Below are 21,664 nucleotides of genomic sequence, written 5' to 3'. Positions count from 1 at the left end.
TCTAGACATTAATTGTACCAACTTCCATCTGCAATTTTGCTGCAGCATAACAGATCCGTAATAACATTGCTTGGCTACCAAGCAGCTCTGTATAAACAATGCTATTTATCAACCAAGGACTCAGTTGCCTGTCTAGTGCAGCTACAGTAATCATCTTTGGAAGACTGAATGCCAAAATGTGCTCGATCTAATTTCGAAGCAACATTCTCCAAAAAGAAGGAATGAACGAGCGCCATGACCCTTTATCCACCACCAGGGGAAACAAATGACAAAGGAGACATTAGCTTTATACAGAATTAGGCAAACTGTATTTTACTTTGTTATAAAATCCATAAAATATACATAACTTACTATTTGCACAATATAGCAGAGCATTACAACAAACAATGCAATAGATTCATGTTTAACACAAGAGTCATCTGGTAAGACTAGTGAACTAATGGAAGCCTGGCATTAGCCAGACTGATAACTCACACGTTGCTCCACAGTGGAGAAAAACGTGTGAGTGAATCCACGTTATCAGTCTGGCTAATCGCAGGCTAGAATCGTGGGACACTGGTGAAGCTGCACACACCTTTTTACTTTCTTGTGCCAATGGTGGCTAGAGCCAGCAATGAAATGATACACAATGATGATGACATTCACCGGCCAATAAAGGAGCTCCCGAGAGTTCATTCAACTCAGAGAGTGTACAAAATGTACAAATGTAACCGAAAATGTGATTTTCAAAGTGGGCCAGGGCCAAGCGGAAAGAATAAATTCATAATTATTAAAAAGCAATCATTTAAATTCAATTCATAAGATTATTGTGCCAATTCAAACATTTTTAACCTGCCGTCCCCCTTTTGGGCATTCGGAATTTTAAGCCGTTTCGCATTTGGTCCATTTGCTCAAACATTTATACACTTTCAGGGTAAACACTCAAACTCACAATCTGACTGTGATGTGAAGGGAATTAAGAGAGCCATAAACATAATAACCTTACGGGTTGTTAAATAAATTATACCTGCAAAACAACGAAATAGACGCCACTATAGATTTAAAAAAAGAGGACACCCTACACTACGATTGTACTAGCTAACTCATTGCACTTTTTCACCAGTCACTTAAAACAAAAAACTCTGGAAACACATTATAATGGAATGCAAATAATTGGTGAATTAGGCTACTAGTAATTGGAAAACTGCAGTGCCTTTGGGAGAAGGCACTTTAGTCAGCCCTGACTTTAACCTGGACTCAACGGATTTCCATGAAACACCTGGACTCATTTATGTCACGTTGTAAGTGCAGCTGTTGCTATGGTACCATAAAGGTTACAAGGTATTTGAAGAGCATTTATCTTGAAAGAAGTAATCAGGGGTTCTCCAGATAATGAGATCTATAGGGCCCCATCTTGCACTCCGCGTAAGGTGGCGCCCACGATAGGGCCCCTATAGTCTCTTTCTGGCAACCTGAGCTTTAACTGTAATATGAGATATTTTTCTCTGTGCATCACATTCATAGTTAGTCCAAGAGAGGGCGCCATTGCATCTGTATGTAGAGTTTGTTTGCTGACAAATCACACCAATGTATCGCTCACAATGTTCCAGTTATAGAAGCATCATAACATTTTGTCATTAATGCACTTAAAACAAAATAGAATTGGACGTTTTAAAGTACAGAAACAGTACAGAAATGTAAAGAGTGTCTATGTTGCTTTGTACAGTATACAGATATGACTTCTAATAATAATATGGATTTGCAAATAATGTGTGCCATGTGCACAGCATGAGCAAATGCAGTCATATCACCGTGATTGTGATTAGGCCTGTCACAATTATTACATAATCGCAATTATTTATAAATCGCCATAATGGTTACAATCATTTCCATATGTTAAAAATGTCAATGCATTTTCCCAAACTTAAAAAATAGTGGTAATAGCAGATCTACAAGCTCAAAACGTGTCGCAGCTGTGTCGTTTTGATTTGAACGTTCCACATAGGCTACAGTATATTGACATCAATAACATGACGTCCATATCAGTATCAGACCTGCTGTTAACCTTGACCACTTCCAACCTGGTGTCTGTCCCTACCGTACGTTGGCCATGACATCAGTATCAGACCTGCTGTTAACCTTGACCACTTCCAACCTGGTGTCTGTCCCTACCGTACGTTGGCCATGACACTATAGGCATTCTTTATTCTTTCTCTTTCCCCTATGTTTTCAGAAAGATTTACGAAAAGCATGTGCAAAAATAATGTGATCTACAAGCTTGTAGATGGGCTATTGTCCCTTTTTGTCACAAGACGAAGTCCTGTAGGGCTTAATTAGTTAATTAATCTACTGTAGCACCACAAGATCAGTAATCTGGTGATTAAGGCAGTATATCCTAAATCTCTTTCAGTTGCTGTACACATGAAGCCAACAAGAAGCATGTTGGCAGAAATGTGCAATAAGCGCCTTGGAATAGGAAGGCAATAGCCACCACCTTTCTTGATTGTAACAGATAAAAAGCCATTCACTTGGACACACATTTAAATTAATTAGGGTGGTACAGGGGGTAAAAGACAGGTATCAGGTATCAGACGGAACAAATGATCCAATATGGGATGATCAGATAAAAATAAACTTTGGGTTGACCGAAAATAACGCCTGGCCGTTACTTAAAAGTATTAGACCGTCGCAAAGTCTGCCTGCCGAGTGTCCTTGATTAATAATAATGAGAAATGACACGTATAGACTGCATACCGAGAAGAGATATCAATATAATGAGAAAATGTCAACAGTGCAAATGTGTTGACGTTAGAAAAAACCCTAACCAAATTCCTTTTGGAGATGAATGCAATACACTCCTGCAGCAAGCAAGAATTGTGATGCAGTAATGAGTTGGTCAAATACAATCTTTTTCTTGTCTTGACAAAATCAAACATAATGCTATTATTATGATATTTCTGTACAATATCAGATTCAAATTTAGTTTTGGATTGGGGTTGACCGAGTTACCACAACATCTAAGAACACCATTCCATATGGATAAACTAGTATAAAGCTTATTCTTTTCAAGTCAATTGATCAGGTGATTCATACTTAGTTGTGCATCGGTTCCGTGCGATGAAAACAGCCGATCTACAACGCGTCGCAGCGTTATGCCTTTGTGAGCCTGTACATCGGCTATTGTCAGTGTGCAACAATGGCACACAACTTACAAGTATAAATCAAGGGTTACTTTACTAACTGTAGTGTATACGTAGCTGATACTTCAGTATACGTATTGTATACTGAAGAAAACTTTGGAAGTTCTGAATACCAATTATGGCACCTTTTAGTAGTCACATTCCCGCTCTTGAAACCGCCATGAATCTTTTGCCAGTGTTTGCATTAACAGCTCACGATTGAAAATGGTACCATATGTGGTGTTTGCAGAAGAGGAATGTCACCCTACCCCAACAGCTCCAATATTTAAACACAAAGGAAGATTTTTATCTCAGCCAGACTCAACTCAATATGGGGTGTTTGGTGTTTATACTTTGGTTACAAGTTGAAGATGCACTTGAGCCCTGTCCAGTGGAAGCCTTGTACTGTCATATCCTCGATTGATTAACCCGTGTTATTACTTACTATTAACTAAACTAAACTAAACTATGTCCAAAACCTTTACTTTCCAGGAAATGGAGAAAATAACCTGTAATTCAATGGATCCAACCATGCTCTTCAGTTAATACTTTTCATTGGTTATATAAAACTCACAGACTTACTTTTAAAATGTTTCAAAAGTAGCGGAAATAGCTGGTTATACATCAAGCTCACAAACTGACGTGTTGTGAGCTTGCAATCTGGCCTTTTCGCTACTTTTGTGTGATATTCTTGCATGACGAAGTAGGACATTAATTTTACAAAAAATATATAAAAAGTTGAAACATGGAGATACAAGGTCTCTGCCTGACAGCAACGATTTCAGGCCACCTTATAACCGTGTCTTTTTTTATGAAGCTGGCTTTACTATTGGTCTACAGATTATTATGAAGATGAATAGGTGTTATTGATCACCTCAATAGAAGGATAGAAGTCATCAGAACCAAAAGAGTTACTTACATGTATGTAGTATATTCATACAGCGCTGGCTACACTGAATCCTGGGTGAATTTGAAGGCGTACCTTTCATATCAAAGATACCATAGGGTCATAACAGGATGGGGATTGTGGATGAGAATTAAAATGTGAACTTAGCATTAAACCCTAACAATCCTTGGACAGATGACTAGTAGCTTATAGTTGGAGGTGTATGGAAAGCTCGTACATCTGTTTTCGAAATTCTCAAAAAAACGTTCAACATTTTTTTGAAAGAACTTCATACAGCATACATGATCATGATTAACAGGAAAACTGAAAGCAAATGACACCAAACGACTGGCTTACAAAACCTCCAACTTGCTCATTCATTAAAATATTACAGTAGCAGCATGATAAGATTCTCAGGAGATTTTCAGAAACAAATGAGGGAGCCTACTGTCTGTCTCCTAGCGCACGGGACCCCAACTTCAAGTCCGGGGACCCCCAGGGGTCCGAACGGATGCTTATGGGTCTGTAACTTTGAGGTTGTACAAATGGGAACCACATTTTGCAGTGTAGGTTCGGGGTATGTCCAGTAGGAGTTTAGTTCAGAGATTTCCAGCTGTTTTAATTTCAAGGACCCCCCAGTTATGCATCAAGGGCTTTTCACACGTGCCATGGAAATCATTTTCAATGAGCGCCGAGCGGGCATTTAGGGAGTCGCGGGCAATCAGACAGGCGAAGCGACAAGCGGGTGCACTCCTGTGACACTGCCCGCACCTTAGTTAGCCCATAGCACAGTTTGACCTACGTGATGACCACGCAGACGTACCGTGGTCATTTTGTTCTCATGTTTTTGTTCTCATGTTTTTCCTGACCACAAAGTAAAGATTTAGATAGCACGTCATTTAGACAGATTCTATGGTTCATTCATTGTTTACCTGGTACAGTGGTTCAATGTACAGCTTATTATTTTTGATAGCATATTGTTCTTCAGACTGATGCTAGGTTCTTGGTTTACTCATGATGCTAGTTTTTTACTGAGGTACTGCACTGTCTCTCTGCATGTGTTTACCTTGTTTATTGTAAGTCGCTCTGCTAAATGTCTAAATACTAGTAAATTGTGCAAACTGTCACATTTGTTCTACACAACGTGTTAAAAACACATCTATTCCTATGAGGAGCCAGGTGAGACCAACGGAGGCGCTATGTCGCTCCCTGTCTGATGGAGCCCCATTTGATACTAGAGTTACAGACCTGTAAGGGCCCATTTGGATTTTGGACACCTGGTGATGGTCCCCAAACCCTTCGTTGTGAAACTGTATCCTAGAAGATCATTTCTGCTGTCTTTCGGCAATGTCTTCCGTGTGTCTTTAATCAGGGTGATCAATCATCCACTCACATCAACCCAGGTTCGGTCCAAGACAAAAGCACCCATTCAGGACATTCATAGTGTCCCCCCCCCCCCACACACACACACACACGGGAGTCGTAAAGGTGAACATATAGCGCGGTCCATACTCCTTCCGATCCTCCAATCTTTTCTTCGGAAAGGGAGGTGACATAACCATAATTTGGCGTCATTCCGACCTTCAGAAAGGACGGTCCAAGAACTTTTTCCTCTGAAATCCCTGCACCTACACGATGTCCCGACTCCCGAACCCTCCGAACTCTAGCATCGGGAAGCCTTCCCGAACCCCGTGGGAGAGATCTTCCGACGTCAGAAGGAGCATGTCATTTGGCTTTTAGGTCCCCCCCCCCTGCTCCTCCTCCTCCATGTCTCTCACCACCACGTGATCTTGAACTCGTAGATGGGCCTCTTGCAGTAGTAGTGGTTGATCAGGTGCTTGTCACAGACGCCGATGCACTGCTGATCGGCGGTGATGCCGCGCTCCGCCAGGTCGCCCACGATGCAGTGCAGCAGGTCGTACACGTCCGCCACCGCCTCCCACGGCCCGAACGAGACGTCCACCTCGCAGTGGTGCTCGAACAGCTTGCCCTCACCGTCGCCGCTGCGCTCGAAGCGCAGCGAGTTGAAGAGCGGCCGCTCGTACGGCGTGATGGGCATCTCCTCCTTGTACACACAGATCTTCAGCTTGGCGAAGCGCGCCTTCCGCTGCATGGCCCGCAGCTTCGCGATCTCCACGATGCGCTCCAGATTGTCTGAGGAGGAGGGAGAAAAAAGTTTGGGGTTGTTGTTGTTTGTGTGTTTTTTGAGTGGTGTAAACCACTCCAACAACTGGCTTTGTTAGTTTACGTGTCCACGTGTTTGTTCGTACCAAAAAAATTAGCATGGTTGCTATGGTCACTCAGTTCACACGGGTGTGATTTCATTACGTCAGATATTATGTCAGACCACAGCTGATCAGGCTATATAATACCTTACACCACTCAGTTCACACGGGTGTGTTTTTGAGTGGTGTAAACCAATCCTACAACTGGCTTTGTTAGTTTACATGTCTGTTCGTACCAAAAAATGAGCATGGTTGCTATGGTCACCCAGTTCACACGGGTGTGATTTCATTACGTCAGACATTACGTCAGACCACAGCTGATCAGTCTATATAAGACCTTACACCACTCAGTTCACACGGGTGTGATTTTTTAGGTTTAGACTAGATTTAACACTATTTAGTACCCCTCCTGACAAAGCCAGATGTTTTGACAAATAGATGTCGTTTCACGTTCATTTATTGGGCGTGCATTCAGTATGCCAGATGACGCGAAGCGACGTGTTTGGCGACACGCCTGAACACAAACGCATTCCACTGAACAAATACACAGAAGACATGTATTGCAATACGTATATTATCTCCTCACATCGGAACAACAGGATTTACGTTCAAAATCAACTTTGCCTAGTACATTCATTAATCAATAATTAATCAATTATTCCGCCACCACCAGTGATTTTCAGTGTACTTATTTTGTCGACCCACGATGTGTCCAGGATGTAAACAAAAGCTGTCTGGACAATACATTTCATCGGTTCTTCATTTATGGTGCTGTTGAATTTGAATATTGCTCATTTTGACCAAATACGCAATCTGCGCTGGTTGATAGAATATAGAATAAATATATTTTTTCAAAATCTTATAAGGCGGGGGCGAACGGAATGAAGAATAGTTTACTTCTGCTTCATTTCCGGGTTGTATCCGTCTTCTAGCAACCTAGCGTCATTCATACGTCGGCGAAGAACACCCTCTAGCGAGTCTAGCGCAATCGCTGAAAACACAAAGTGTTGGTTTTGGTATGACGTCCAGGGACGTCCATGGCCAGTCAATGTGTTAACACTGAGGCTTCTGCTTTGCAGATTCAGATACAAACGAATGCCAGGCACACACCTTTGTAGTAGGGCAGCAGGTCCAGAAAGGCCTGCCGTACTTTCTCTCCGGTGAGTGGCTGTCGGTCCTCCAGGCTGTCCAGCAAGGGTCCCAGGGCGTAGTACTGTGCTTCCCTGTGCACCGCCCGGATCCGGTCTCTGTGAGGTAGCTCACCTTCTCGCAGGAAGTTTAGGATGTCACTTTGGAAGGGAAACGATATATACTGTTGGCAGACGCAACCCGTGTGACAGTACAAAAGCTTATCATCACGCGACCCAAGTTTAAAAATGGATATACAGCAGCAACAGCATCTGTATCAATAACACACAGACCGATGCGGAATAGAAAGGAGTATTGTACACATGCAGAAATTACTCTTGGCTTCATTGTGGTGCATTTAATTGATACAAGACAATGGATATGCCTCAAACACCACCACAACATAGCATAATGTCCAGCATACATTCACATTCAGACTCACAGATGGGGAAAATAAATGACGAAATTCACTTAAAATTAAGTAAAGTCATAAAGAAGTGATTCTAGATAGGGGGCTGGGTAATAAATCATTATATTAATATAATTATATGAAACTAGATATGGTCTGGGATATCTTAACATCATGATAAGGCCAAGTGTTATTTTTTCCTCTTATGAAAGACTAATCTAAGCATTACAGTGAAGTGATGTCAAGCTGTAAACTTACCTGGCTGTTTTAGCTATACTATTATTTCCCTTTACCCACGTAGTTGTTATATAGACATTGTTACTGATGATTATTCATCAAAAAAAATTATCATTGTGTAAATATTTTGTGAAAGCACGAATAACCATCCACAACGTGGATGGGGTAATTTGTCAAAACTATTGTGACATTAGATTTTGTCAATATCAGCTAGACCTAGTTCGAGATACGCCCAGTGACAATTTAAGGACTTTTAAGACTGTCTGACTACCTCAAAGGAAAATAAAGAGAAGAAAAAAACAAGGAAAGAAAAAAGAGAGAGAACAAAAGACCATTACTGCATAAAAAGTAATCAACAAACTATACTATAAAAACTGGTCAAACAAATAATGTAAAAAAGAGGCAAACATCTTGAAAATAGCTTGTAGATCTGCTATTTTCACAATATTCATCTATGGAACCGAGTAAAAGTAAATGTAATGGATCGAATCCTACGCGGCCCGAAAAGGTTGAGAAGTTAACCACTGGTCGGAAGGTGCTCACCCGAAGTATGCCCCATCCCGGTCAATGAAGAAGCGCCCCTCTGCGTCGCGTGGGATGTGATGTCGTCCGCTGAACATGGCGGCCAGCATGGTGTCCTCGTAGCGCCGCAGTGTGGACAGGCGGGTGGTGAAGTACGTGCCCCCCACGTTGAGGGGGATGACCTCCGGGAACTGGATGGGATCAGACGGAAAGGGAAGCGGCCGTGAAGATGAGACTCACACAGCGAGCGGCGTGCGATAATCCATTTACTCTTGGTGTATTTAGCAGTGATGTAAATAGGTTTTCAATGTACAGTAGTAGTCCTGGGATGCAGGGATGGGCTTTTAGGGGACATTTTATGAGTCCCACTTCAACGACATTATAGGAGTCATATTTTGCCATTTTTACAAATTGCAGCATTTAACTCCCATTTCAGCTTTATATGGTTATATAATGTGGTTATATTCATGTAGAAAACAGAAGAAGAAATTATTATTATAACTAAAGCTAGCAAAATAAACTAGAATAAAAAAACAGTACAGTAGTACAGTAGTGCTATGTAGAGGATGTAGAGGTCGTTGTTTTATTGCATCCCTTAACTATAAACTGCGTTTTGGGATGCAAAATGCACCCTATTTTAATCTCCGATTTAGGAAGTTGGAAATTGTGAGATCCCCCCCCCCCCCCCCCCCCCCCCCATAAATAGCTAAAATTGTGATCTACAAGCTCGCAATGTGACGTGATGTGACGTGTGTGAGCTTGTAGATCAGTAGGGTAATTTGGCCCCACAAACCTTGCGGCCATCTTTTCTAAAAAATATATATAATTTAAATTTATATACAGTATTATCATTGCAAATTCCAGGATCTCTTCTTTCCTGCAATGCATAACCTTAAAGATACATGGAGGGGGGTCTCATTTACGTTGTGAGCTTGTCGATCGGCTATTTTCAGCAAAAGCTTTCCCCACAATAACGAAGAAAAGACACTACTATGGGGCCCTGAGGAACTATACAGGGTATAAAGGGTTAGTTCAGATTTTTGACTTATTTGTTTGTGTCCAGTATCGCTACGCCAGCAGCACAAAAACATAGTTCCATGTGAGAGAGGGGTCAAAGTTGAACAAAAGCGCTATGGTAGAAATAGGTCAACAATACAAATGATGCTATTGTTTTGTATTCATTTATTTTTAATGAGTGGCCCCTAGACCCGCACAAAACCAAATGATTGGAACTACTTAATATTCACCAAAACCAGCCCAGAACTCCCACCACAGGACACAGACAATCAATTAATACCTTTGCAACCACTACTGGTACATATTAATGGCAAAGTATTTCCTACAGCTTTAAGTCCGAAAATCTGAACTAACCCTTTAAGTGGTTAAAGAGACAAGATTATCCGACTGGGTATTATACCGTACTAGCAAGCCCAACACTGTTGACAGGCCATATGGGGATCCATCAGCTCGGCTTGAACATTATGAGACCTGACACTTACAGTAACACGTAGTCATGATCCAGCTAGTAGCTACTGGCTACAGATCACTGCCATATTGTGAGCCAAGACGTGTGGACACTGGACAGACCCCTGGAGAATATGCAGTGCGTGCATGTGTAATATCACTAACCCTAGAACACTAAACCCAACTTTTGTCACACCATCACTAAACCCGGGTATATTTTACCCGATGTAATATATACCATTAAAAAGAAATCACACCTGTGTGAAGTGAGGGGCGCTCTTATCATCGTACATCATCATGGTGTAAAATACCATTCAAATGATTTTTAAATGAAAAATAATGTGATACATTTTAAAACAAACAAATCTAAGAAATCCCATAAATAAAAAAGAATAATTATTAAGAAGTAGAAGTAGTGAAAATAGCCGGTCTACAAGCTCGCACCACAGCGCAAAGCAACGCGTTGTGTGCTTGTAGATCGGCAATTTAAATTTCACTAGTTTGGGTCCCAGGCAAACGTCTAATCTCTCTTTTGGGTCTCTCTCGACCTGAACAGTTTCTGAAACACTAGCTACTGTATGTGTACAGTCACTCAACCACGGCATCTATCAGCAATGACACATGTACAGCGATTATCCTGACTGCAGGCATGTTGTGTGGTGCATTGGTTCTCAAAGTGGAGTCTGTCCGGGGACCCCCAGGGTTCCTTGGGGAGGGTTCAACTTCAGGGGGTCCGCAGCAAAAGTAGTTAATCAAGCATTAATTAAGCATCACAATCATTTTACCATTTTATCCATTTATAAATGTATTTCTAACCTTATTCTCAGTAAAACAAAATAAAGAATACAAGAACCCCGGCACCGATGGTCGGTGTGAGGTCGGCGGAAAGAATCGAGGGTCGAGATGGTTTAGGGGCGACCGTACCTGATACCTTTATATACAGTACGTTGGCAAAATAGACGATCATCAGGTGGGTGGCTCCTTCAGTACCTTTATGATGCTCAGTGACATCAGAAGGTAGCTTTGTTTCGGTGCCCGCATCCCAGGTGTTTTCTACAGGAAGGTGTTCGGATGCAGCGAGCTTGTAGGCTACATCTGCTATTTAGTATTTTTTAAGATGTTTGAATATTATTATTTTATTTTTCATAAATCTTCTCCTCTGGAGGGGTCCCTGCCCTGGAGAAACCTTTTCAGATGGTGGTGGTCCGTGGGGAAACAAATAATACATGTGCATTTGGGGTTATTTTTTGAGAACTACAGGTGTGTAGTCAAGTGCCAGTGCTGGTCCATGATGTGCAACTGTGTCAGAGAAAGTCAAGTAGGACTCAGGAGTCATTCATCCAAGAACAGAACAGAACAGAACGTATCCACGTTGAGGACACACCAAGCCATACCATAATATGAGGCTGCTGCCCTGCATTCTCTATGTGCAATATGCTGGCAGTACAGTAGCAATGACACACGCGCGCGCGCGCGACACACACACACACACACACACACACACACACACACACACACACACAGCAGGGCCCCTACTACTACTACTGTAACGGTTACCTACCTCCTGTGATGCACTGAAGGTCGAGCGGAGCGCCTTGCCCAGGGTCAGACTGGGAGTCGCCGCCGCCGGACTCGGAGCGATGGCCAGCGGCGGCTTTCTGAACTCCTCCTCCGCGGAGGAGTCCGAGGAGCAGCTCGCCATGGCGGCGGCAATGGCATCGGGCTTGTTGTTGTTGTTGTTCTCGCTGCCGCTGTGGTCGCTGGAGAACACCACCATCACTCTGGGCAGCGGCAGCGTCCGCTGTCTCTCTTGGACGAACCTCCTCACCCGCGAAGACGACGACGACGATGATGATGATGTGGCCGCCGCGGGCGAGAGCAGCAGCGGGCCGGCACCGGGGCCAGGGCTAGGGCCGGGGGGGACGTTGTTGAACGAGTGGGACGGCGGTGGTGGCGGTGGGGGGTGGTGGCGGCGGGGGTCGCCGCCGCTGTTGGCCGGTGGTTCGTCGGATCCATTCTGCTGCATGCAAGCAAGCAAGCACACCAGCGACGTGGTTGTAGCGACGGTGTAGATCAGACCGAGCGAGCGAGGCCCCGGCGGGGGTGAAGTGAGTCCGTTAGTCCGATGCAACGATCGCTATGGAAACACACTGCGATCCTCCTCCTCCTCTACGCTGGAGCTGGAACACACACACACACACACACACACACACACACACACACACACACACACACACACACACACACACAGCCTCCCAGCCAGCCAGGCAGCCACGCAGAGAGAACCGAGGAGGGTCTGTCTGGTCTGGGTCAGGAGGGGAGGCACCCACCCGTCAAATAAATCCACTGTACATTCTTCCTCAGTGCAGCCAGGGTTCCGCTGAAGTGCCGTCCGGACCGCGAGCAAGGGTGTTTCATATAGAACAGGAGCTGTTGTTAAATATTAATACAGGACTACAACAACAACCAACCACAAAACAAACATAGGTGGTTGTTGTAGTAGCAGAATGAATGCCGCACACCAGACAGACACAAATCACGTGGTTGACAATAATAAACTAGCCTCTGAACTGAACTGGTGTTACGCCGAAATTGGTGACCTATTATGAGGGCAGCAGCGACAACAGCTCTTCTCTTACTCTCTGGTCAGGTTTTATTAAGTAATGTATATTTACGTTGAAAAACACCCAAGAGGAGAAAGAAACCCCGTGCCAGTAGTGAGTATTGATGAAAGTAGAGTACATATTCTGACAGGTCACCAATTCTGGTATAACAAGAGGGCGGCTCTGTGTGGTGCGTTCAGTATGCTCGTAATGTATAAACTAAAATCGACTAATCTAATATACGGCAGCCTTCCCCGTGTTTCTTGAAATGAAATGAAATGATTACTATATTTACCCAGGGTATCTGGGCTAAGCTCAAGAACTTGTTTCCAGCCAGGCCCTGCTCATAGAACATTTCATCGTAGTGGTTCAATGCCTTGTTCAAGGGCACTTCAGCGGTGGTAATTTTAACGTGTCGGACAGCTGATTCGAACTGGCGACCTTCCGGTATCAAGACCGCTCCGCTATCCGTTCGGCCACCGCTGCCACTAGTCCGATCCAGAAGAACACAGTTTCCCGGCCACTGCTACAGACTACAGAGCTGACTGAGGTTATATCTTCCCTTCTTCTCTGGAGTCCTGCCTCAAAGCGGACCAGACCCAAGGTAAAAATCACACCCGTGTGAACTGAGTGGTGCAACCCCCCCCCCCCCCCCCCCCCTCTCTCTCTCTCTCTCTCTCTCTCATTAGCAGGCACAACAGCGCCACTTTTGCCCCTACTGGTACTCATAGTCACACATGAGTCACACACAAACATAGTCACATATGTTAACACGGACATTGCTGTTCCTTGGAGTGGTTGCACCACTCAAAAACTCTCGTTCCCTCATCGCTAGGGACACATGCATCAGTAAGCAGGAACTGGGGATGGTAATGAAGGGCCGGGAAGTCTGGCATGGCATTGTGAAATCCATGATCTCGACCGCGGTCGAAAAATGATGCTGATAAACTGAAAAGGTAGCCTCCTTTCAGCTGAATACGGTATTGCGTTTTTGTGATTTGATCGTGTTTTCCGGTTGTGTACACGCACTTTTTGTTAATGTCCAAGTTGAATTCTTATGGTCTTTACATTTAATACAAAAATATTGTCAGATGAAGAAACTAAAGGATCTGAACTTGTATGCAAAACAATCACAGTTGAACATTTTTGGAATTCAATGAATTAATCAAATTAATTGAATATAAAGGACCCCAATGGAATAAGCCATAAGCTTTCTTGGGGTTTTAAATCCTCTTAGCAGTTTATTGAACTCTACTTTCCTGTGCTTTTTTCTTTTTTCTGCAAACTGTTAATTAATTAATTATTATGAATGAATTAATGCATTAATACATTCACTCATTCAATGAATTGATTCAATGAATTAATGGATTCATTCATTCATTCAAAACATATATGAGATGAATCAATGTATATAGGATTGGTGACATAGAACAATAGTTTAACAACTATAAGATAAGTGCAAACAGCATTTGCATTTCGAGGAAGGCACGAAGCCATCCGGATTCCAAATGTAAATCTCTAGTTATTTTAACCAATTAAATCATGTCAAAGAATATGACCTTTTCCTGAAAATAGCAAGGCCACATTACACCAATGAATGTTGTTGTTAATGTTACGGTTACCTGATCAATGGTATCAGTGCCTTATAATCAACGCAATTCCAACTTTGTCTCAGTGCATGCGATACTGCCACCTGTCCAAACACTTGTATATGTATATGAATTTCCAACACTGCTCTTTCACAACATGAAACACTGATTGCTGTGTTGTTAAGTGTACTGCAATACAGAGTAGAGCAGTAACAAGTGTTTTGGGCGTAGCGTAGCCTACGTGTTGCCTGGGAACAATAGGTTTGGACAATATATCGATAATATTGATATTGTGATATGCGATTAGATATCATTTGAGATTGTGGATATGTAATATCGCGTTGTGTTGTCTTGATGTATGTACAAGCTGAACTCCCATGGCAATTAACCAGAGACTTCCAGGAAAGTCTGGAGGGCAACCGAAGAAGGTCGGTGACGCTGTAGAGACAGCTGACCCCCAGGAAAGACTGGCGGGGTAACAGGGGCCAGCAACTCCTGTTGCAGCACTCGCAAGAGGGCACCATGCAAGCTATACAGATCGTACACATGAGCGGACCCCCAGAGTCTCCCGAGAGGAGGGAAGGAAGAAAGATAGGACAGATTCAACGATAACGACAGTGACAGAGATGTAGAGAAGGCTCCCTTGACTCAAATACACCAAAGTGTGGCCAAGGACGGACACATGCACACCGCACAGCCACAGACGAAAAGTCTGGTGAGACGTGGACTAGGACCCTATAGGCAGGAAGCAGACCATAGTCCTAGAGACCTCTCAGTGCCTGCAGTCCCCCAAGAACACACAAGGCAGTGAGAGCCTCCTGTTGGCTCTGGCATAAGAGAAAGGACAATGGGCAGGTCCGCGGGGTTGTGCCCTGGACGTGACGGTTGCTGGGGTGTGGTCAGCAGACTCAGCACTGGTTGGCTGCACCTGGCCGGCAGGGCACTGCTCCATGGATACGGTGCCCTGTTGGCCAGGTGTGACTCTCTATGCTAGAAACAACTTAGACTAGAGACGACGTAGATGGACAATATCAGAGACTAACTAGAAACTTGAATTAATTATGTTGTAAATTAATATAATGTCGCATCAAGGAGTCATGTATGTCCATTTAATAAAATCCATGAAGTCTGTGCATGAGATGTTAACTTAATAGCCAATCTAAGCTCATAATAAGGGAGTTTGGGGGATTCTGGAAAAAGAAAATGTATCATAGCAAACTATGATATTATCTTCACAATATTGATATCACAGTTTTGTTTAGTTTTTCAAGAAAACAAAACACAACATTGTAATATTAGATTCCCATACCACCTAGCCCTGATGGGAACGCTATCAGGCATACAAAGAACTATGTATTATGCCTAAGGAAACTCTGCCTATAAACTATACTCGTGCCTTCCATGCATGAAAATAAAGAAAACTTTGCACTAGTATAAACAAACTTCCTCAGTTGGCATATTGTGGCCTAAAAATGTTGATGGTTGTGCTATAGGCTAGCCATCCAAAGTTTAAAATTTGAACATTCAGAATAACAAACAAGCTGCATGCAGGACTATTGTTGTGAATTATTCATCAGCGCAACGCAAGTGCCTTCTCATAGCTACGTGACTAGAGACACGTCGCTGAGACACGTTCTTGTTGTGCGAGGGCTGACATGTGCATCTGCTATTAAACCATAACCTTTCTGACCCTTATGTTTTCCAACACCTATAACACCTGTTTTATCTAGAAGTTAGTTGCCTAACCACTTACCGTATATGATGTTTATCAATCTGTCTGCAAATATACATGATGCTTATCTGCTGTTAGGTGTCGTTGCGCTGTTATGTTTCCTTGGTACTGCAGGGCAACGCTGTACAGGAAGCATCCGTAGGAAACGTCTTACCACAAAGAGGCCCCTCAGCTCACCGGTGTATGACACGGGCAAAGGAGGAACCATCCGTGGGGAAGGTATTATTCTTTCGTTGGGGTATTATGGGGGGCGGTAAACGCTAACGGGTGACGGGCTGTTTAAGTCAGGGGTGCAGGGCAACTTTGACGATGGAGAGGGCCACTATATTTCCACACTAGCTCCAGAGGGCCACATTGCATATTACTGTCGTAGCAAAAATAGCCGATCTACAAGCTCCAAACACGTTGCAATGTGACGCGTTTTGAGCTTGTAGATCAGCTATTTTTGCTATATTTGAATTGAAATCCTGAATATCTTTTTGTTATTTTTTAATTGGAATCCAAAAAAGTTAATTTCAAATGCCTTTAGTTCTGTTAACTTTATGAACTAAATACATTTGACATAAAAAAATCACACCCGTGTGAACTGAGTGGTGTAAGGTCTTATATAGCCTGTCTGACGTAATGAAATCACACCCGGGTGAACATAGCAACCATGCTCATTTTTTCTGCACTAACAAAGCCAGTTGTAGGAGTGGTTTACACCACTCAAAAAAAGACCCTAACCCTAAACCCTTAATACTAGTCATTAAGATATACATAAAAGTAATTAAAGCGGGTCATGTTTAGAATTGCAACAGCTGAAATATATCAGTATTTTGATATTAAGTGATGGTGGGGCCCGGGCCGCCAGTTGCCCATGTATGGTTAAGTGAAAGTAAGCCCGGCCTCGTTGTACACCTTGAAGACCTTCTCGATGGCATTGACGTAGGCGGCCGTCCGCAGGTCCAAGCCCAGGTTGTACTTGCTGGCTGTGCACATGATTTGCCTGGCGGATCTCTCCATAGTGTAGGCCAATCCGGAGTGGACAATGTCCTTCTCAGAAGCACCAGCAACTATGGCCTGGAAATCAGCTGTGGGCACAACAGGAATGGGTCCTCCCTGCTTGCCAAACTTCCTCTCCAAACTCTCCTGTACGGACATGAGGAGGTGGCGGTTGGCCTCACTCTCGTACTTGAAGGTCAGTCGTCCGTAACTGACGTGGTTGAGGTTCTTCAGCCACTCAAAGTAGGACACTGTGACACCACCAGCGTTCAGGTACATGTCGGGGATGACCATAACCTTGTTCTCAAGGAAGATCTCGTCGGCGCCTGGAGTTGTGGGACCGTTGGCACCTTCGGCAACAATCTTGGCCTTGACCCTGGGGGCGTTGTCGCGTCTTAGCTGCTTCTCTCCGGCGGCGGGGATCAGGATGTGGCAGTCAGCCTCCAGGATGCTGCCCTCATAAGGCTCGGCTCCAGGGAAACCCACGATGGTCCCATGTTGAAGTTTGTAGTCCTCCAGCTGTTTGGGATCGATGCCCTCCGGGTTGTAGATGTTGCCGTCTATCTCGCCCACACCGACACACTTGGCCCCAAACCTGTGGAGGTACCTCATGGAATGGTGACCCACGTTACCAAAGCCCTGAATGACGAAGGTCTTGTCCTGGAAGCCAGGGTTCAGACCCACCATGCTCATGTACGAAGCCTCATTGATGAAGTTCTCGATGCCGTGGAACACTCCACGACCCGTGGCAGAAGTACGACCATGGATACCGCCCTGGCTGATGGGCTTCCCTGTCACACACGCATGTGCGTTGATGTCTGTGTGTGCGATGGTGTTGGCGTATGTGTCAGCGATCCAGGACATCTCCCTCTCTCCTGTACTCATGTCAGGAGCCGGGACGTCGATGCCGGGTCCGATGAATCCCTTCTTGGCCAGCTCAATAGTGAACCTCCTTGTGATTTTCTCCAGCTCATTGTCAGAGTAATTCTTAGGGTTGATCTTGACTCCGGCTTTGGCCCCTCCGAACGGCACATCAACAACGGCACATTTGTAGGTCATCAGAGATGCCAGGGCCTTCACCTCATCTAAAGACACATCCGCACTGTAACGGATACCGCCCTTGCAGGGCGTCCTGTGCTGACTGTGCTGGGCACGGTACGCCTCGATCACCTCCCACTCGCCGTTGTCCCTCTTGATGGGGAACGAGACACTCAGTACGTGGTTGCACGGCTTGATGATGCTCAGGATGCCACGAACGCGGTTCCTCTTCTGCTGGGTGCTCTCGCGGGTGCGCAGGTCCTCCATCAGCTGGTCCTCCACGATGGCGGCGCCGCGGTCGAAGAAGCCCTCCACCATCCGGAAGAAGTTGGGGTCGTCGTCGTGCTGGTCTGCAACGGAGCCGTAGCGCCGCACCCGCGGCAGAGATGCACACGCCGGGAGAGTGCGGTCCACGTGGCCGGAGGCCAGCGCCGCGCTCCCCGCGGAGCGGGTGAGCAGCTCCCTGAAATAGCGGTAGTACATCATGGTTTAAACCAGTTTATTATTTTCCTCTTCTTAGTGATATGCTTAAATTCAGCGGGACCCCTCGTCTGATCTGAGGTCGTATTAGTCGGTTTGGGTCGTGGCTCTGTTGATAGCAACTAAATAAATGGCCAAACAAAGGGGTGACTCATCCTCATCCTCTGGCTGAGTGGAGCGACTAATGCCAGATTTAACTGGCGTTCTAAACGCTTTCAAAAGTGTAAACCGGAAAGAGCAGATCTATATATTTAAGTTGATCCAGCCAATATGCCCATGTGGATATTTCTGATGTCATCAGTAAATGGCCATATATGAAGAAAAAAAACACATGGCATACATGCTCTCTGTACACAACCACACAAAACACATAATGTGAATGCAGGGAGTCATCTGGTAGGGAAGCCATACTCATCTGCATTTGCACTTAGACCGAGGAAGAGTCTGACATTGTTGGTAAATGGTGCATTTGCCATTTATATATGGTAAATGGTGCATTTATATAGCGCCTTTATCCAAGGCGCTTTACATAGATTGTGCATTACATTCACCCATTCACACACACATTCATACACCGATTGCGGCGGAAGCCATGCAAGGTACCAACCAGCACATCGGGAGCAATTTGGGGTTCAGTGTCTTGCCCAAGGACACTTCGACATGTAGACAGGAGGAGCCGGGATTCGAACCGCCGACCCATGGATCATTGGACGACCTGCTCTACCTCTTGAGCCACATATAATTGTGTGTTGTGCTGCTGCATAGCATAAACTCACCACCCATTACCGTACTGTGCAGTAACTGTGAGGTAGTGATCTGTTGCATCACTGCTCCATATCCATCAGCGGTCACTGCAACATGGTCAAGTTTCATCTTCACATTATTCATCTCTGCATTATACCAAGCTGGTGTCTGTCAGAAGATTTCTGGAGGGGGGTGGGGAGAGTATTTGGGGTTCAGGGTGTAATGGATATTTTAGAATGCCAAATAGATTGGCAAATATATGTATTATTGTGTATTTCTCTGCCTTCCATTCAGTATCTTTGCTCACCAATGTGCTCAACTAAACTGCAGCTGTCAATCTAACAGCTGACTTGACTCCTCCACGCTGTCAGCAAAGGTATACTTATTTGTGTGTCGCCCTTCTGTTTAGTGCAGATCCTTATATGGACATTCAGTATAGCATCTCTGTTAAGGCAAGACTATAAGAACTGTCTGAGAATGGGGTTGAGGAGGCTCGCGCCCAGAGGGGCTGCTGGAATAGGCAAGGAGGCCTGTTCCTCACTCTCTGTATGTTGTTACTCTGCTGAACAGACAGATAGTTAAAACGGGTGCTATGACAACGGGTATTATTAGGTTCCCAAGTTGCATCGTTCTCAAGACCGGTGGCCGACGGGCACGTACAGGTCTAGTTATATAAATTGTGGATCATGGTAAATTCAGGGGTTGAAAGTTGGGGTATCATTAAAAACCTATATATAAGGCAAAAACTCCAAATTATAATTATGCTTTAAGTAGCATGTGATATGTCAAACTAGGGGGTTTTCATGGTTCTGAATCCATAGCAAGCATTAGGTTTGCACGAAAAGCACTCATTGGGCTAAATTCGGCCATAGCCATTTGCCCAAATGTGATGACCTCATCACATTTGTGACGACGGCTATGGCCGTTTTCTTGCTGGGCTGTGACATCATTGTGGGTCATGTGGGTCAATCAATAGGAATAGGAAGACAGAGGGACGTTGTGTGACGGGCCGGTTCAGGGGGGACATGGATGGGCAGAGCCCACGCAAACGTCCTGACCACCCAATAAAAATATTAGATAGATTGATAGATAAACTGATATAATGATAGCATAGTTTTCTACGCACTTCAGGTGTTTATGGGGATTTGACCCCCCAAATATTTCCTTTTTCATGGAGCTTTTACAGACTATATAGGAGTCTGTGATCCACCCTTAGCACCGACGTAGGTCCCAGGACCAAAACTATTTTAATCTCACTTTATAGCACATTATAACGAGCATGAAATAAAATAAATGTTATTTTAGCGAGTCTGTTTCTACCTTTTTTTTCTAGGTGAAAATAACACAATGTGTATTATGGAAAAGCTACCGTGTTATTATCATATTGATTTACTTATTGACAAGTTTAATATATAGGAATGGTTTTGCCCACTCATTTGATAATCATGGACAATTACTATCTCCTGATGTTCTGAATTAATGTTCTGTTTATTATAGAGGTGGAGAGACGGGGAGACCCCTGTTACTGAACATTATATAGCAATGACTACTATCAACTATATGACTAATATCACTTACTCTACCTTTTAATAATCTGTAAAAAGCTGAAACATTATAATGTCCCCCTCGTGTGTCCCAACGCACATACTCTGCTTGCCACCTTAAAATAGTCATTTTATTACAAAGAGTTTACAAAAACCCAACAAAAAAATGATACAAAACAAACTATACTCAAACTTCAACGAAAAGGTTTATAACAATAACAATGACTATTGACATAACAATAACACTGTCTGTTAGTTATGTAACATAAGAGGATTAGGCCAGGCCCAATTTCTTATTGTTCAATTGTTGACTTAGGCAAATTGTTTGGCCAAATCATTTTATTTCTATACTGTTCTATTTCTATTTTGGGCCCAAGTCCGATATCCTGTTAGTCTGACCTACGTGGCCAGTTAAGACTTAGGCAATGACATGTTGTTACCCCATAAGTCACACTCTTATAGGCAATGACATGTTGTTACCCCATAAGTCACACTCTTATAGGCAATGACATGTTGTTACCCCATAAGTCACACTCTTATAGGCAATGACATGTTGTTACCCCATAAGTCACACTCTTATAGGCAATGACATGTTGTTACCCCATAAGTCACACTCGTATAGGCCATTTTACTAATAGGGTCAGGAACAGCATGATGCTTTTCAATTAGGACTTAGGCCCTTTTACCAGGAAGAGCTGACTTAATTGGGCAAAAATAAAATCTTCCTAACAAAAATGACTTAGGCCATTATTTTAAGAAGGTGACGTTATGGAACATCCATGCATTAAGGAGGTGCTTAATGCATGGATGGAGGGCTGCTTCCTCCTGCCCAGTCACCCAGTGTTGCTCCAATAAACAGCAGTAAAACACACACATTTCCCCCCCCAGAAAATGTAACTTTAAAAAGAACTCTAGCCACAG

At 43.9% G+C, this 21,664-nt stretch overlaps 2 protein-coding genes across 2 annotated transcripts; both read right to left on the bottom strand.

The window, feature by feature from the left end:
* Positions 1 to 2,547: 2,547 nt before the first annotated feature.
* kctd7 (potassium channel tetramerization domain containing 7) lies at positions 2,548 to 12,580 on the bottom strand. The gene is made up of 4 exons (XM_079507735.1): positions 11,591 to 12,580; positions 8,587 to 8,756; positions 7,380 to 7,558; positions 2,548 to 6,198 (listed from the first exon to the last, which is right to left on the bottom strand). The coding sequence occupies exons 1-4, from the start codon at positions 12,053 to 12,055 to the stop codon at positions 5,819 to 5,821; spliced, it is 1,194 nt and encodes a 397-aa protein (XP_079363861.1). The 5' UTR covers positions 12,056 to 12,580; the 3' UTR covers positions 2,548 to 5,818.
* Positions 12,581 to 16,820: 4,240 nt separating this feature from the next.
* Positions 16,821 to 18,099, bottom strand: LOC306928145 (glutamate dehydrogenase, mitochondrial-like; the record flags this gene model as incomplete). The annotated part of the gene is made up of 1 exon (XM_079508071.1): positions 16,821 to 18,099. The coding sequence occupies exon 1, from the start codon at positions 17,994 to 17,996 to the stop codon at positions 16,821 to 16,823; it is 1,176 nt and encodes a 391-aa protein (XP_079364197.1). The 5' UTR covers positions 17,997 to 18,099.
* Positions 18,100 to 21,664: the final 3,565 nt, after the last annotated feature.

The sequence above is a fragment of the Electrona antarctica genome (assembly GCF_951216825.1).
Source record: "Electrona antarctica genome assembly, chromosome: 8".
Taxonomy (NCBI): domain Eukaryota; kingdom Metazoa; phylum Chordata; class Actinopteri; order Myctophiformes; family Myctophidae; genus Electrona; species Electrona antarctica.
This window is presented reverse-complemented; position numbering and strand designations above follow the sequence as displayed.